The 17,711-nt window shown below is 42.6% G+C and overlaps 1 protein-coding gene across 1 annotated transcript in view; it reads right to left on the bottom strand.

Moving 5' to 3' along the window:
• Positions 1-5,079: 5,079 nt before the first annotated feature.
• The window catches only part of LOC118769499 (melatonin receptor type 1A-A-like), a 28,344-nt gene continuing 15,712 nt past the window's right edge, over positions 5,080-17,711 (bottom strand). The window contains exon 2 of the mRNA XM_036516626.1: positions 5,080-5,948. Coding sequence (XP_036372519.1) covers positions 5,080-5,948 — 869 coding nt within the window. The remainder of the gene's footprint in view (positions 5,949-17,711) is intronic.

The raw sequence follows: 17,711 nt of genomic DNA, 5'->3' as shown, positions 1-17,711 counted from the left end.
CACCCCATTGACTGCTACCAAGTCTACCTTTCTGTCCTGTGCCTGGTACATTGCACTTGCTTAGATGCTCTTATCTCAAGCAACAATCTCATAACAAAAAAATTATGTGTTATCCATTTGTACATTAGGAGACTTACTGAGGAAATTTGGGTTAAGTAATTTGCCCCTTGGACTTGGAAGAGATTCATAACCACTGCCTATTATCAGTATCACACACACACACCATAATTCAGTCTTTGCCGGGGCCAAAGTACATGAATTCAAAGGTTTCTTCGTGATCCCGCGAGACCTTGGCATCTCTTTCTCATTCCCCCTCCCTCTCAGTATGCTCTGAGAAACAAAAGGCCATTCTGAGTGCCCACAAGCATACTTCCATGCATGTGAAACCCGTTTTTTTTTTTTTTTTTTTTATCTGGAGCCTTTATACTGTGCAAGTGATATTTTTTCTGTCTCTGAATTCACTGCCCCAGTCCTCCCAACAATGTCTTAAGTCTGTGATTTCATCTAGTGTTATATGTCCAAATATTTATGTTTCCATAAATATGCAGATTTTGCATAGTGTCTCCATGACAGAATCACATCAAGCAAGACATTTTGGAGTGGGTCCCTTGGATGGTCCCTGAACACCACATTATCAGGCGACATTTGAGTGGTGACACTGGGGGTGGTATTTACAACACTCAACTATAAGGGAACCTACATTTTTTAATTTAAACCCAACAAAACCATCCACTTGTGTGGTAGCCATTCCAGGTTGTCTGCTGAATGACCATCACGGTCATTTACAGTAACAGATACCCTTTAACCATGACAACTCACAATGCAATGAATTCAGAAAGAGAGAACAAAGAATCTAGAATGAAGAACTAAGAATAAAGAACAAAGAGCCTGGAAAGAAGAATGAGGAATCTGGAATGAAGAGCAAAAAGCCTACAATAAGCTCCCGATTCCACAGAATGAAGCCAAAGGCACGTCTCGTGCTCTCATCTGATAAGTGCACCACGGCATTCGGGCTCCATGTCGTTCTGCAACCCCGCACGCTCGTCCTCCGGTGTGGCACCGGAGGCTACCTTGCCATCCATTAGGGAAGCGCAGAACATGACATGTCCATCTCAGAGCTGGGTCACAGAGGACAGGGAGAGAAATGAAGGAAGCTCTCCGACCACGGCACCATAAGGAAGAAAAATTGAAGCGTTCACAGTTCATAGCTGTGCGGTCATCGATACCAGAAGAGGCACCTGGCATGCCATTTTTCTTAAATGTGTCACCAAAAATGAAAAACATAAAAAAATAAAATGGCACATCGATCAGTGTTATGTATGGCAATGCTCACAGTTTGTGATATATATAAATATTTTTCATAGGCTCTGCACTACATGAAACATGGCCAGTAATGGGATTTTTTGGAGCCATTTTATATTTTTTTTCATCAAAGGCAAACTGGATTAGACAATCTAATACGTCTAAATGTGTTTACTTGGCAAGCAGAGGAAATATCTGATAAATGCAACCGGTGAAAATGTCAAACAATAAAGTGGCCTATCGAATTCCACCAGGGTTTAGCTTCGCTACCGTGGCTACACTTTTCACATCGACCGGAAACCCACAGAGCAAAACCCCTCGAAACCCAGCACGCCAACGAAAACAACGGTCGTGTATAAAAACCGCTTTTCTATACAAACAAGGCAATGTAAATGTTGGTAATTTGATTAGGTTGCCGTGACCTTCTTCTGACTCCACAGAAACACTCATGCATTGTCCTGGCCACTGTGTGACACGGCTCTAGGCTGGAATGTCAGCCTCAGGCACTGTGTTCTAACCTGAGCAAATGCAGTCAGTCTGCGGTCAGCCCCATCAGCTGGGCTGAGGGACCGAGCAGGTTCTGGAGCCTTGACTGGATGATCTTGCCTTAGTGTCTGACCGCAATGGAGTCCCTGTGGCCAATCACCTCTGGTCATTTTCCCACCTGTGCGAGTGGCAGCTGGTGAGCTACTGATAGGCAAGGCAGGAAACTTTCCTTTATATCACTTCACACATTTCTGATTGTATTACATGATTAACAAGTATACCAATTTAAAAAAGGTGCACCTGTTGGCAAATTATTTATTTTTTGCTTGATTGCATTTGACACTTCATCTTTCAGCGATAATTAGAAAAATTGCTTTTCAGTTCAAAAAACCCTTTATAGTCAAATTTATTTCAAACCAGGTCTTAATGAAACCAGACCTTTTTGTTATTATTAATCTGAGTTAATGTAATGTGTGCAGCGGTAACTATATTACATTAGACACAATTATGTAAAAAGCAATCAACCACTGATGGACTCTTCTAAAATTGATAGTTTGGTAATCACAAAAATCTGATTTCATCAAAAACCTCACGACCATTCTTTTCAGGTAAATTATCAGCCTGAGTGATCAAAATCCAAAATAATAGGAATAGGAATGTATCTTAATTTGTGGCCACCTGTATCACACTGCAGGTAATATAGTAGCAAATATATAAAATATTTGCACTTTCAAACATGTAAGTAAATGTATGCATACTTGGTGAATTGTATTCCCTATTACAATTACATATATCAATGTATTTCTGCATGTATACGTACACTGCTGTGTATATGTATATATAAACTATTACTGTGTAATACTGCATTTTATATCTGGTGTTTCACATTCCATAAAATATTAAAATATATTTTATGCCTGAATATTGGTAATGCTAAAAGGTTTGCTGAAGCTTGAATCCCTTAAATGCAAAAATGCCTTCATGTTTCTCATTGAGCGACATGTTTATAACTGGTCACAGGAAACTGAGGCAGAATGAACCAAAAATGGGTGGAGCTTGCATGTGCTATCAAAGACTTACTGATTTAAACTAATCATAGTGTTCTGCTATGACAACTTTGTCTTTTAAATGTCTGGGTCAGTGATTAATGGCACATGGCAACTGCACCCTCAATGGGTAAAGCAAAACCTTAAAAAGAGCTTTGGCAGATGAACCAGACTTGATTTTTTTTTTTTTTTTTTTATTTACGTCATTTTATGATGCAGATAGTTTTAAGGGCAAGATCTAGGACTATCCCTTGGTTTAAGATTTGAAAGTGTGTTTCCATGGAAATATTCTGACCCAATATATTTATTTTCAGTGATAACTCACGTAGTAATAATAATTCACGAGCAATAATTAATTTGCATAATGTTTTTATCGAGTGTTGTCATGGCCATAATAGTACAGAGTCAGATTGGTGCATAAATTCTGTTTGAGATCAGAGTAAAATCCTCAGGATTTTTATTTATAGAATTTTTTGTACTCAGCTCCATTCACTCCCACACTGTTCTGGATTAAGAGACAATTACGGTGACATGGGAAAAAACAAATGCTAGCCTTCCCAGCCACCAGTGCATTATGGAGTTACGCAACCGATGGGAAGACAAAGCACAACCTGACCGCTGGTCAGGCGAGCCTTCACCCTGCCTTTCAACTTCACAGAGTGCGGATGTTAGGTAACACTTTAAATCCTCTGTTGACTGCGGGGCTTCAAAGGAGGATCGAAAACTACCTGTGAAGTTCTGAGAGGCCAGTGTCCTCCATGTGGTCACCACAGGCTAGGAGCCCGGCCCCGCAGGGAGCATCACTTAACCATGCACGGCAGTGTATGCCTGCGCAGATCAGATTATTTGCTCTTGTGTTTAAGTGCAATTAAACTGCAGTCATTGGCTTCAAAGTTTATTTATCTTGGACAGCCGCGCAAGCTCGTATTTCAGTTGTTTTGCCTTCGAATTTCAAGCACCGAGGGCAGTTAAAACAAAACACGCCATGGGGGGTACTGTAAAATTAGCCCCAATGATTTCAAATGGAGCCAAAAACTGAAAAGAACATTGTGTCCGTCATTGTTCCTCGTATTTATTCGGGGACATAATTAAGACTGCTCATGAGTACAGGACTTTATGAGGTAATCTGAATTCTGCCAGCAGAACAAGATTTTGTAACTTTAAATTACTTAAAGGTAAACTACACGCTAAGTAATATTCTTTTTCCACTCAAAGTTATGAATGCATGGAATAGCTTGGGGTCCGTAGTTCAGAGTGTGTGACCACACTTTACAGAGTACTACATACGCTCTAGACTGTAGCCAAAAATGACAAGCTAGGATGGGAAAAATGGCCTGCTCTTCTCATTAAACCTCTTATGTTCTCGTGTTTTTTACTGGTCACTGGAAAATGAGAATGAAACCCAAAGTGGATGGAGCTCGTATGTGCATATGTATATCAAAAACTCACTAATGTAAACTAGCATGGTGTTCTACTATGACAACTATGTCTTTTAAATAACATATATGGGTCAGTGATTAACAGTTTAACTGTCAGCACATGGTAACTTCACTCACAGTGGGTTAACAAAGCACTGCTTTCTCATGGCAAAGCAAAACCTTTAAAGATAAACACAGACTGGGTTTTATATAAATCATTGAGAAAAAGAGCTTTGACAGATGAACCATAGTTGATTTTTTTTATTTATGCCATTTTACGATGGGAACAGTTTTAAGGGCAAGCTGACATGGTATAACAACCCAGTGTACTGCTTTGCCCAGAATAATAACAGTTTCATACTTGTGAGGTCATTTTAACAAAGTGAGCTCTGTAACAGTTTTGGTTATATCTGCTGCCAGTCAGAATTTACCATATAATACTTGGCTTTCTGGCATAATATTTGTAATTTTGCATCCCATAGCCACTATTCAGGGGTGAAAGATACCCTTAATATACTTCATATAAAATAAATACATAAGTCTTCCATGGATTTGTTGACATCATCACTGTAAACATTGAAACAAATGGGAAATGTATCTTTAAGGTACCTTCGAAACAAGAGTGCTCAGTAAGAAAGACATACACACGCCCTGTTGGTTCAGTTGTATAGAAGTGAGAGTACAGTTCACTGACAGTTCAGAGTTTGGAAGCAGTTTCAAATTGTATTTGGTATGTGTTTCACAGTGCGCCCACTCCAACCCCCTCACCCACGCCCCCCCCCCCCCCCCCCCACCCTCACTCCACCACTCCACCCGTTTTTGATCTCTCAAACGGAGTCCACTTTGACCTGGTTGTTGTTCGTCATTAAGGGGGACGGTTTGCTCTTGATCCTCTCGGCAGCGTCGTTGGAGCTGTCCTGGAAGAAGATCCGCGCGGTGCAGACGGAGACGATAATCCGTTTGTACTCCCTGCGGAAGTTCTGGTTGAGCACCCCGTAGACGATGGCGTTAAGGCAGCTGTTGAAGTAGGCCATGAAGTAGCTGGAGACGAAGAGCCACTCAGGGATGATTGGCGCCACGGCGTCCGGGTTGATGGCTACCGCCAGGCCGATGAAGTTGAGCGGCGCCCAGCACACAGCGAAGAGGACAAACACCACGAACATGGTGACGAAGTTCCTGACGTCGTGCGGCGTGAGCTTGGGCCGGTTGTCCGGCTTCACCCGCCTCCGCACCTGGATGACCAGGACCCAGATGCGCAGGTAGCAGTAGGTGACGATGAGGATGGGCAGGATGAAGTGGAAGAAGACCACGGCGATGGTGTAGGCCGAGCTGGCCGACTGCACGAAGGTGCAGGAGTATACCCGCGGGTCGTACTGCAGCGAGCCCACGAAGAGGTTGGGCACGATGGCCACCACAGTCAGCACCCAGATCAGGAGCACGTAGCACAGGGAGTTCTTGTCGCTGTACAGCTTGTCGTACTTGAGGCTGTGGCAGATGTAGCAGTAGCGGTTGATGGCGATGCCGGTGATGTTGAAGATGGAGCCGATGACGCTTACACCCATCAGGAAACCACTGATCTGGCAGTGGACGTAGCCCAGGTTCCAGCCGTTGTGGAAGATGGACGTGAGGACCAGGGGGTAGGGGTAGATTGCAACCACCAGGTCTGCCACCGCCAGGCTCACCACAAACACGTTTCCTGCAATGGAGACAAATTATTATTACAACAAGTAATTGACCGTGCTGTCAATTCGGCAGTGTAGCAAAGTGGTAAGGAGCAGGACTCGTAACCGAAAGGTTGCCAGTTTGATTCCCCACTGGGGCACTGCTGCTGTACCCTTGGGCAGAGTACTTATCCCAAAATTGCCTCAGTAAATATCCAGCTGTATTAATGGGTAACATGTAAAAACTGGAACCTATGTAAGTTGCTCTGAATAAAAGCATCTGCTAAATGCCAATAATGTAATGTAAATTCAGTTGATAAGTTACAAACAGGGCATGAAAAGGAGGCATTTTCAATAAAAATCTGTACAGAACAGAACAAATGACAATCTAGCAAGTTTCTGGCAAGAAATGTATACTTTGTCCGACTTTTTGACAACTTAGTTTCAAAGGACACCTTGGCTGTTCTACTCAAAATGATTGGAAGTTTACCTTACAGTTATCACTTAATGCGTGCACGGAGCTTGTGTCAAATTCATTTTAAGTTCTGAGAAAACCAATTTGTAATCTGCCCTTCAAATGCTGACTTCATAAATGCTTGGTACATCCTGTCCAGCGATTTCCCCCCCTGTTTTCAACATCCCTAGGTGATCTTTAGTCACGCAAATAAAATATTGGATTACTGCTAAAACATAATAATACAAAGAAGCCTTACACCAAGAGAAGATAACAACAGTTGATTTACAAAGCACAGCCGGGGGCTTTAAGCATACTGCAGCCTTAAGCTTACGTGAGGGATAAGTCGGCAAAAGGGCACAAAAATCCACATGCATTTTCATCAGCCTGCAAACTGCAGCCACCTTGCACAGCACCGGGTGTCTGTTTAAAAGGGACAACAGCCAGGCAAAGCATGTTCCTCAGCCACAAATGGAGCAGCTCGAGAAACACCGTCCATTATATCTGTGCTCGGTTTTCTAGCCGTTTCGGTTCACACGCATAGGTCACGCTCCTCGTAATTGTCTGTTCCTGTTTCTGTTCCGTTCTGCGTGTTTTTGAGGTACAGTGCACGGCATGTCCACGAGGCCTCTCCGCTCAATCCCACGATGCTCGGGGCAAATAAAATGCGAGAGAGAGACGAGAGCATGTCCTCAGCATGAACCGCCTATGGACCTGCCTCTGACCTTATTTTTTTTCCTCTCTCTCTCTCTCCGCTGTCCGCACGTAACGCGATGTGAACGAGGGAATACAGTTGATGGCTGCATCAATTAATTAAACAATGACAACAGGATTGTTGCTGCAACAGAAATCCTTTATGTTTTGAACTGCCTGCAAAGCGCAGGATTTTGATGTTGAGGATGTAGCTGAATTAATTAACGGGTTGGTGATCCCCAGCCAAATGATTCTGAAGCTGCTGCTTTTGCTTCAGCAGTAACTGTCAACATTCATCAGCCTTTCTTAAAGGCTGATTTAAATCCAGGCACATCTTTCAGATGGGATGTCCATGAGGGAGGTTATTAAGGGTACTAATAGTATGGTAAGAAATAGTATGGGAAGAAATTATTACTTCCAATGAGTCAAACAACATTGCTTTAAAACATTAAAGTGCTTCCATGTTGTCAGTAAATAAGTTATGTGATGAACTGTGGCAATGAATCAAAATTCTCCTGAAAAATGTTCAGCTGTAACTGGTGAATAATATTACTAAAGAGAAATCTTTTACACAAGTTATATACTTCAGTTCCTATCAATGTGTATATTAAATATTTGTGCTGGTTATGCATGAAAGATACTCTATTGCGTTAAGATGTGCAGGCTGAAACATTAATGCTTCTCACACTAGATATTCAGAGACAAGCCGAATGTGAGCTGGAGTGCAGATGATTTATGATGTATCTGGTTTAGTGCACTTTCAGCCCAGCGCCACACTGAAATATTCAACAAAGTACATGTTTAAACAATTTTATACCAGACGGACACTGATCAGATTTAATGGCAAGTGTAAATTAGTTCGGTGAAATTGAAGTACCTGCTCTCAAAACGTCGTGGCGGGGAAACTAAAATGACACTAAAAGGACACTAATATGACTTAACATGTCGCAGACAGTGCAGAGACAGGACAGGAAATGGGAGGACAAGGGCTAAACGTTCTCACACTGTTTCAGCAATGTTTCCCAAACATCATAACTTTTTCTGGGGCTAAGTCTTCTGACACGCAAACCTGGTCTCACATTCCTCAGCCGACCTGTCATTCACCGCTGATTTCATCTGAGTTAAACTGAGATTTAAACATGACGTCCGTGGCATAACCAAGCCTTAGCCTGTGGGACATGCTCTTATTTATTAATTTTTTTTTCCTTTTTGTCAAAGACCCCAGACATTCTTTCACAGAATGACCTTGACTGCTTTTAATTAAGTCCTGTCCTCTTAAATCTGTCATCTACTTGCTTTCTTAAAGGGATTAGGAGCGCCTGTCGTTGGCATGTGACATACTTTAAACAGCCGAACACTTGGGGACCCTTGATAAATGAAAAGGTATTGAATATGTTAAGTGACTATACAGAGGGACCGCGGGGTCACGGTGCATCTCCCACTTATTGATTTGATTCCCCCCCCGAAAGTGCATTTTGCTCTTGATGACTCACCACTTTCGCTAGAGGTAACTCCCGGACCAGGGCCCACGGACTTAAAAAAAAAAAAAAATTTCACCTTGACAAAATCACATGCCTCTCCACAGCAGCAGCTGCCACTTTGCTTTTACGAGCTCGTGAGAGATCTGTCATCGAGCTCTGGGTGGTGATTAGCACGTCAGTCAAGGTTTTCATTTAGTCTAGGGGCCATATTTTGTTGCACAGCCTGCATCTCTACCCTGACTGTTTGTAAAGATCTCCAAGAAGCTCTGTGCATTTTTTTTTCCGTGTGTTATTGAACATTTCTACGATGCAATCATTCTCTATAGATTGGAATGGGGTATACATTTTTTCAATCCGGGATTTAAGGAGCATTTTTTGTGTGTACTTTTTTGCTGGTCATTGTTCACATTGTGAAATAGATAAATTACTTTTTCAGTGCAACAATCGCATATGGAAAAATAGCACAATTTTGAGAAGCAGTAATATAGTCTTGTGCTTTTAAGAATACCATGCAAGCTTGTGGTTGCTTGTGTGGCCTTGAAACAGCCTCGGTCCCCCAGTTAGTCAAGCACAAACTCAAACCTCCACTCAGAAACCGATTGATTGGCAGTGAACAGCAGTAATGACATTTCACCACTAGAGGGTGAGAGGGTCAGCAGAGTAGTCGTGGCCCCTGAAAGAGTGCCCCTTTCTTTCTTGTTCTGTTATTGGATTAACAAACGTTTGTGTTTACAGCTGAGCTGCTGACAGGCGAAAGTGATGAGACTCCTTGTCACGGCTCAGCGAAGCTTACACACTCTCCTCTCCGGGGGCAATTTCAAGAATGACGTGATGAGAAATGATGAGGAAAAAAAAAAAAACCCAAAACTGAACTACCCAAAACAAAAACACAACAAAGCAAAACAAAAAAACAGGGAGACAGAAAACCCAGTGAAGGATTCTGTCGTTGCATGGGCCAGGGGGCGGGGCTGAAAAGTGCTGAGAAAACGCACAGGCAATGTGAAATTTCTCCGCATGGGGCTGGTCTATTGTTACATCTCTGGGAGCGCAGGGGTGAGAAATGACCTCCCTCCTTCCTCAGGGACGGTGGCATTGTGGCCTCATTAGTGCTCCCCCCCCCATCCCACCCCCCGCAGTCGTTTACACAGCACAGTCCCACAGGCACCGGACTGCAACACACTGACAGTGACTTTTACCACCTTCATTAAATTACGCCTCTCGTGTGGATTTTTCCCCACTCTGTGCAGAGCCGCGGTAACTCGACCTTTGGGACAGGAAGATATCGTCTTACTGAAGCCAAGGAACCCTCAGTTAGGGCAGAAATATGGGACAAAGTATAACTGAATAAATGGTTTAACTGTCAAAGATGTATAATTTGACAATCCCCACTGATGTAACAATTTCTTTCTTACAGCAGTACTTGAATGACAAGCTGGGTCAGCTGCCACGCATCTCTTGTGGACACCTGGCTTCAAGAGTCTGCTGCTGCACAAATCCAGGTAAGCCACTGAGGCATTGGGCCCCCCAAAAAAAATCATTTAGCCAGCCATAACTCAGATGAAGCCAGAGCTCCAAAACCCAGGGCAGGATTTGATCAACAGAGCGTTATTCAGTTGACAGAACACAAGCCTCTTATCACAGAGCACAATTCTGTGACACAATTCTATTAACACAACGCACAATTCCGTTAACACACAGTTCTTCTAAACAGGTGTTTAGCTCTCCTATCAAAGCACGCAAGGCTTCAGGTGATGTAGAGACTTTGAGAGGTTGCACCTGTGCAGAATAAATTAGAGATATGAAAGTACAAGTAAACGCAAGTCAGTGTGAAAATAAGCACCTGGGGGCACACAGTATCACGCTGCCATTCTTTTGTGGTGCTTGTCCCTGTGGTTTACGATTGGTGGTTTCGCTTCCAGCAGTCATTTAATGTAAGAATCAAACTGGAACTTTTTGATGTGTAAATATTAGGTTTGTTCTGAAACGGCTATGAAAATTGTGAAAATATGAAATGAATGCCAGGGAAACCTTTTGGTTATGCAAAATTAAGCCAGGATTTGCGCCAACACTGTTTTGTGAGACTAATCCACAATAGGCTGGCTACGTCCAACCATATACTTCCACTGGGTTTTTCTTTTCCTGTTTTATCCATACAGTAGAATGGCATTGCAGCCGTGCCCATTTTTCCCTACAGTGGAGGAAAATGCCTGTTTGAGCACCATCCTCTCTTGCTTTCACTTTGTCAGGCAATTTCTGCCTTGTCTTCCATTTTGAAGATCATGCACAGTGAAAACACCTGTCTGAGCCACTCTCCGTCTCTCTGGATGAAACGGAGATGACACAACACTAGTGGTGGTGTCACACTCGGTGTCAGAGAATTCCACACCCTCCGACGAGCTGGAATTAATAGACTTCCCTGGAAAGCAGTGCATTATGGTGCTGACGTCGGGTCGAGGTAATCCACATTTGGAGTTCGCCTCAATATGTGGTGTAATTTTCAAGAGAGAGGGGGGGGAAAAAAATGGAGCTGCACGTGCAAACGAATTTTCTCTGGGGAAAATGATGCGTCCAAGGCCACTCTTGAAAGTCACTCTGTTCCCTGGGGTTTCACAAAGGACTGATCATTCTGAGCTCTTACTCAAAGACATTTCGCCCTGGATAATCTTGGGTGCAAAAATTCAGCTGTCGTACTTGCGCGGAACCAATCTTCTGAATCATATTTAAAATTAGGCACATTTTTTTTTTTTATAAATCTTGGTGCTGTATGAAGTGGCAGTTCACTGTAGGAGCAAATTACAGAAGTAAGGGATGTTGGGCTGAACCCTCTCTTTCCTGATAATGTGGTACAAACTCAAACACTCCAGTGAATAACATTCAGCCCTAGGAACAGGCTAGGTAAAGCAGGTAGGCAATCAAGTCACCGGGAAAGGAGGCCAACTGCTGAGCAAATAGGCAGTGTTCAGGAAAATGACATGTTAAGGTGTTTGTTTCCACACATTCCAAATCAAGGACACCAGATCATGGCCACATGCCATCAGATTCAAAGGGGAGGGGGGGGTGTGGGGGGGGTGGAGTTAAAGGTGATGACAGCTGCGTGACATCATAAAACAAATGCCGTGTTCTTAAAGGGGCCATGTCATCAGCCATTATGCAGAACGATAAGGCTGAATATTACGTGACACCAGTGGGACTCGAAAGTGGCTGTGAAATTGAACTGAAATCACTCACTGATGTGGAGAAGTCTTCTCTGTCTCTATCCATAATTCATGTCCAGACGGGCACTGCCTTATCCCCAAACGTTAAGGAGTGCCAGTTTGAAACAATGAGGTTTTTTTTTTTTCAGGCCGCGTAGTGTGTGGTGATTGACACCTCTTTGGGGAGCTGTGGCTGAGGTGAAAGCTTGGATGCTTTTAGCATGCCCTGATGGGTATTCAAAGAGACTGTCCCGAGCACGGCGGAGCATTTGATCTCCAGCTTCTGTCTGAGATAATTGCCTTTCGATGCAAGTGCGGACAGCACTTGGCAAACGCGTTCCAAATTCAGGAAACAGCTGTAGCGAGTGGCTCTAAGGAGCTCTAGAGAAGCCACCTTTTTACTGTTCACGTGCACGTTGTATTACGCTACACTGCAGGTGTCTTCACCTTAATCAGACGTCTCTCTGATAATCACACGCGAGGCAGCTTGGGTCGCTCAGTAAGAAAATAAAACGGAGGGAAAATATCTGCATTCTTTTTTCAGTCCTGTTAGGGACCATTGGCTTTGTGTGTGCTGGTCTGTCCAACTTCTGACTCGCTGTAACAAATCTCACTTAGCTGTCTAGAACCAATCTATCTGATTCGATGTTTATGAGGATGCTGCTTTTTGTAAGATTTCAGTTTAAATGGACAATGATCTCCTTAGGTCTGCTCTCCTCCTCCAGTCGTCAGCAGACCTAATAGAGCTAGAGTCTCTTCTCTCTGTTTGAATGTAATAGTGATTTGTGTGAGGCTTTGATCACAGCATTGGTTACAAACCACAAAATAATTTTAAATTAGCTTGTTTTATTGTTTAATGAAAGGAAGGTCTCTTCACTGTACATTCCTTCTATAACAAAGAGGAGAAACTTCGCATAAGTTAATAAAATGCAGTTGAAATGCCCTTAAATGTACAGTAAATTGAATAGGTGCACTCTAAATGACAATAGTGAATCTTAACAAAGACATGCGTAACTTCAGTTCAGAGCTGCCTTCTTTTCAAATTTCCAGTTTCAAAGGTTTCACTTCTCATAGTTTCAGATTCAGGATCACATCAGTATGTTTCTGAGTATTGTGTAATGGGGAGTCTGTGTACCTTGGCTGACTTGAGAACAGTTTTATAGTTTTGGTGACCTTCATTCGTCTGAGTAAACAAATAACGAGACAATATGACTGGAATAATAGACTCACAAGAGCCTGTCTGCTTTTTTTCCCTGGCAAAATGTTTTGTTTCACTCTCTTGGAGGCTTGAAAGCTTTCTCTCCCCACAATCACTGGCATCACCCGAACAAACAGGCAGAGGGAGAAATACATGCTGGTAAGGACAGACAACAAGAAAATCCACTATGTGCTAAACGAATGCTAAGTGGATTCATTCCATTCACTCAAACAAGGAGAACCAACGCTGGAATTCAATAAGACAGCACATTGCACATTGACCTTAACTTTGAGTAACAAATTAAAGCAAGTGGTACATTTTTTGTTGTTGTTACACACTCTATATCACTCTATATCTTCAAACAAAAAAAACACAGAACTTTAAGCCCCATGGCCAACATGAAAACATAAGTGACTAAATCATATTAAATGACAGAATCAGCACTTATGAACACTCTCTGAACACTGAGTTTTTTACTACATAACTGGTATAAGATGCATGTATATATCTGTTGGACATAGCGGGTACTGCAAATGCTTACTCTTGTTGTCTTTCTGAATACCCAATAATGTAGATGACCCCCTGATTGTGAATTTGTTCATAATTGAGTAAATATTTGACATTGTATTGATTCATGGCTAACACTTTTACGCAAACAGCTGAACACATCTTACCAGACAAAATCATTTTGCAGGTGAATTCTATCTTGTCTTCTCGACCATCAGCATCGTCGCAGGTTCACTGATCTCTTTACTGCCTGGATGGGTCGAGTCCAGGCTCAGTACATAAAATGAGCCCATCCACAGAATATTGGGATCAGAGAATCTGTATAGAATGGATCATTTTGAGCCCTCAGATAGAACTGATTTGTCCATTACTGCATTATTGGCATGCTTCACTTGGACCCGCCCTCATTCTTCCACATGATCATACCTTCACCGTTGCACCACACTGCAACCTGACCTCTTATTGCTGCTATATGGTTAAGACCAGTCACTGACTGACAGATAAATACCCATAATTCCCTTCACTCCCTTTTCCTTCAACATTAAAACCAGAATACAGAATAATGATTATGATTTACAACATATTTTAAGGGGGGGGGGGGGGGAGTTGGAAGGTGTCATGTAAGTTGAGTTTTAATGTTATATTGACTGAATTAACTGCCTTTGTATTCTCTTGATTTAATCTAGTGTACAATTTGACAACCATCATCTTCACAATTGTTCGGTGAAGCACAAAACCGACATGGGAATAAACCATTTTCCTTGTCTATCCAGAGAGTTTCATTAAAAAGATAACAGATCATTTATCCACAGGATATGCTACATAAAGCATTAATAAGGCGCAAGGATCTGGTCTACCACACAAGATGAGACACAGACAGTACATGAACAGAAAAGCTTTTGTCTCCTCAGATGCAGTCACATGCATCTAAAGGCCTCAAACCCAACCTCAGACTGTTTACATGTCCATAACCAGAAACAAGGAAAGCTATGCAATATGCTAACCTATGCAGTATGAATATATGCAATCTGTACATATGCATTATGACTGAGGAAAATTAGCTGATTTATCGGTCTGATTAATCAACTAAAGCTTTTGTTGGTCAACTAAAGCAATTCATTTTGTGTGAAATTATGTTGCATTTAACACTTTCATGCATGTGTTCCATATAAAAATGTAGGAGTGGACTGTAGGAGTGATTTTTTTTTTTTTTTCCATGTGCACTTAAAAGAATGTTTCGTTTGGTAGCCGCAGAACTTCATCCCCTTAGTCGTATTTATGTTTTATTCTCTGTGTTTCTGTCAAAGAGAATTGCTAACTACGTCCTGTATGTTACCCAGAGTATGCAAAGCCCTCTATTGTAAATCAATCATCAAGACAACTGTCTTGAAATGGCCAGGACTTCTGAGCATTCTGCTCATAATAATGCTCTCACTCTTAGTCTCTGCCAAAGAATATTCGTTGTGAAATAACATTTACAATAAACAATTACATTACAAGAAACTACCTTGATGTATCAGTCTGGCTGCCTGATTGGTTCAGACAAATTTCAGTTGCTATAAACTAGCAAGGCAGACAGACATACAGAGAGAAATCTACACACAGATCTTACATGTACAGTTACTCCGCTGATTGGCTTACCTTTATTGTCACCATCAGCTGTATGCAGATAGAAAACAGTAGGTAGGGGCAATTGTAAGTCATCGGCACTAAATAAAGACACTTAAATGAACAGATAGTCCATATCCAGGGGTATGAGCTGAACAAACGTAACCAGTAACACTAGAATTTACCATCTCCATTGTGAGCAGTGTGTTTTGTACATGGGTCATGTGACTAGTTTGCACAAGAAGGTTCACAGAGGGTGCAGATCATGTATGCAGTCCAGACCTTTTCGCTTACGTTCACCACACGCTCACTTCATGAGTGATTGTGAATTACAGAAGATGCAGAGGGCTTAGGTGATCTGAGGAGGTCTCTGGAGGTCCCAGCAGGTCTCAAATAGGATGAAACGGGAGAAGTACTCTATAGAGCCTAAATTTCTTCACAGTAACACCTGAACCCAAAATAAAGTAGGAGCTGTACACAGGAGACAATGAGACACTGCTAGGGGGGGGGGTGACAAAAAAGCAGCGTGGCAGTTAGCATTAGCATCCTGCTCTCTACCTCTGTAAGCCCTCCCTTAATTTGCGGTAACATTTGCCCAAAATGTGTCCTTTTTCTAAGACTAGTAGCACGTCGCAGGAATGCATGGGGGGGGGGGGGGGGGTTCCGCTAGGGGTGACACCGCTGTTTCCACACATCAGCAAACAGCTTTCACACCCCACACTTCACTTCCAAAGCCGAAGGCACATCCAAACCAAAAAGCCCTCATTACCTCGATATCCACATGGATTGTATTAGGCAGCATACCGATACTTACTATTTGAAGATGGCACATTGGTACAGATTGTTGTTCTCTTATTGCCTGTTTAGAATGTGTACTGTCAACTAATGGACAAAAAACAGTACTAAATTTTTCCTCCTTTAAAGGCTGGAATCGGGGTTTTCCAAGCGACGAGTTTGTCACTCCCACTTAAACAACCGATGCAGGAACGCTTGTCCTCGCCCTCGCCACATGCTAATAACAGAGCGGCACAGCCTCCAGCCATGAGGGCTTATCGGAAAGATTTATTCCTGCATTTATAAACGGTTATCTGGTGCTCGGTAATAAGCGTCCTAATGAATGGGGCAGAGTTAGCAGGATGCGGTATATGTAGCCGATTCATCTATTCAGCCTAAGCAATGTGTAGAGAATCCACATTGTGGGTAGGAAATACCACCGTTCTGCCGCTCTCAGGATAAATCTGTCTTCGGCTGGCATTTTCCCTCCATAAACAACGCAACCGTGCTGAAAAAACACAAAGAGAAATATGAAAATACGCTCTCAACAAAAAGGCTCCTCAAAAAAAAAAGTGGAGCACCAACCATTCCCAACTCCCACAGAATGCAAAACTATGAGACAGTTATTGTTGGTTGCCGCTGAAATATTTTCTGCCGGTATTGTGTTTATTTTTGCTTTAAACTTAGATTTTGCAAACAACGAAATGTGGATTTTGCAGACATGCCTTTCACATCCTGATATCTGATACTGTCATATTTTCCATAATCACTGTTTACATTTACATTACATTTATTCATTTGGCAGACGATTTTATCCAAAGCGACTTACAAGTCGCTTCAAGAAAATAATACGGTTAAATGCCCTAAACTTAAAACTAAAAACAAGTAATAGACTGGTTTCACTTTTGGGCTGGGTTTGGTTTTCCAACCGGCTCCCCCATTTCGACATACACTATATGGACAAAAGTATTTGGCCACACCTGTTTTTCAGGGTTTGGGCTAGGCCCCTTATCTCCAGTGAAGGGCAATCTTAATGCTTCAGCATACCAAGGCATTTTGGACAATGCTATGCTTCCAACTTTGTGGCAACAGTTTGGGGAAGGCCCTCTTCTATTTCAACATGACTGTGCCCCAGTGCACAAAGCAAGGACAATAAAGACATGGTGTGATGAGTTCGGTGTGGAAGAACTTGACTGGCCCTCACAGAGCCCTGACCTCAACCCCATCGAGCACCTTTGGGATGAACTGGAACGGAGATTGCGAGCCAGGCATTCTCGTCCAACATCAGTGCCTGACCTCATAAAAGCTCTACAGAATGAATGGGCACAAATTCCCACAGAAACACTCCAAAACCTTGTGGAAAGCCTTCCAAGAAGATTGGAAGCTGTTATAGCTGCAAAAAGGGGACCAACTCCATATTAAAGTATATGTATTTGAATACAATGTCATTACAGTGTAATGGTCAGGCATCCAAATACTTTTGTCCATATAGTGCATATGCCCCAAATTCAGAATACAGAGTACTGAATATTGGATCTCTGTTTGTATGTGTTAGCCCTACAGATGATGGATGCCAATGGAGGTTTCCTCCCTTTGTATCTTAGTGCTGCCTAGACTCAGACTCAAGACTCTTTTTGCACCGGCTGCCTTCAACTCCTAACAGGGGAAATCCCCCCTCCCTGGCGAACGGTGTCCAGGGCGCTGGGCGTTAGCCAGTCCAAAACAAGGAGTCCGAGGTGGGCAAGAACAAGCCAGACACATAAATAAAAACCTTTTCTTTCTTGCAGGGCTCTCGGTCCTCCATCTTATCTTTTATTTATTTTCCTCGTTAGGGTGACGGGTTTCCTTTCCTGTTCCACCCCAGCAGCCCTCTCACCTTCCCTTATCAA

This window comes from Megalops cyprinoides, chromosome 22 (genome assembly GCF_013368585.1).
Source record: "Megalops cyprinoides isolate fMegCyp1 chromosome 22, fMegCyp1.pri, whole genome shotgun sequence".
Taxonomy (NCBI): Eukaryota; Metazoa; Chordata; class Actinopteri; order Elopiformes; family Megalopidae; genus Megalops; species Megalops cyprinoides.
This window is presented reverse-complemented; position numbering and strand designations above follow the sequence as displayed.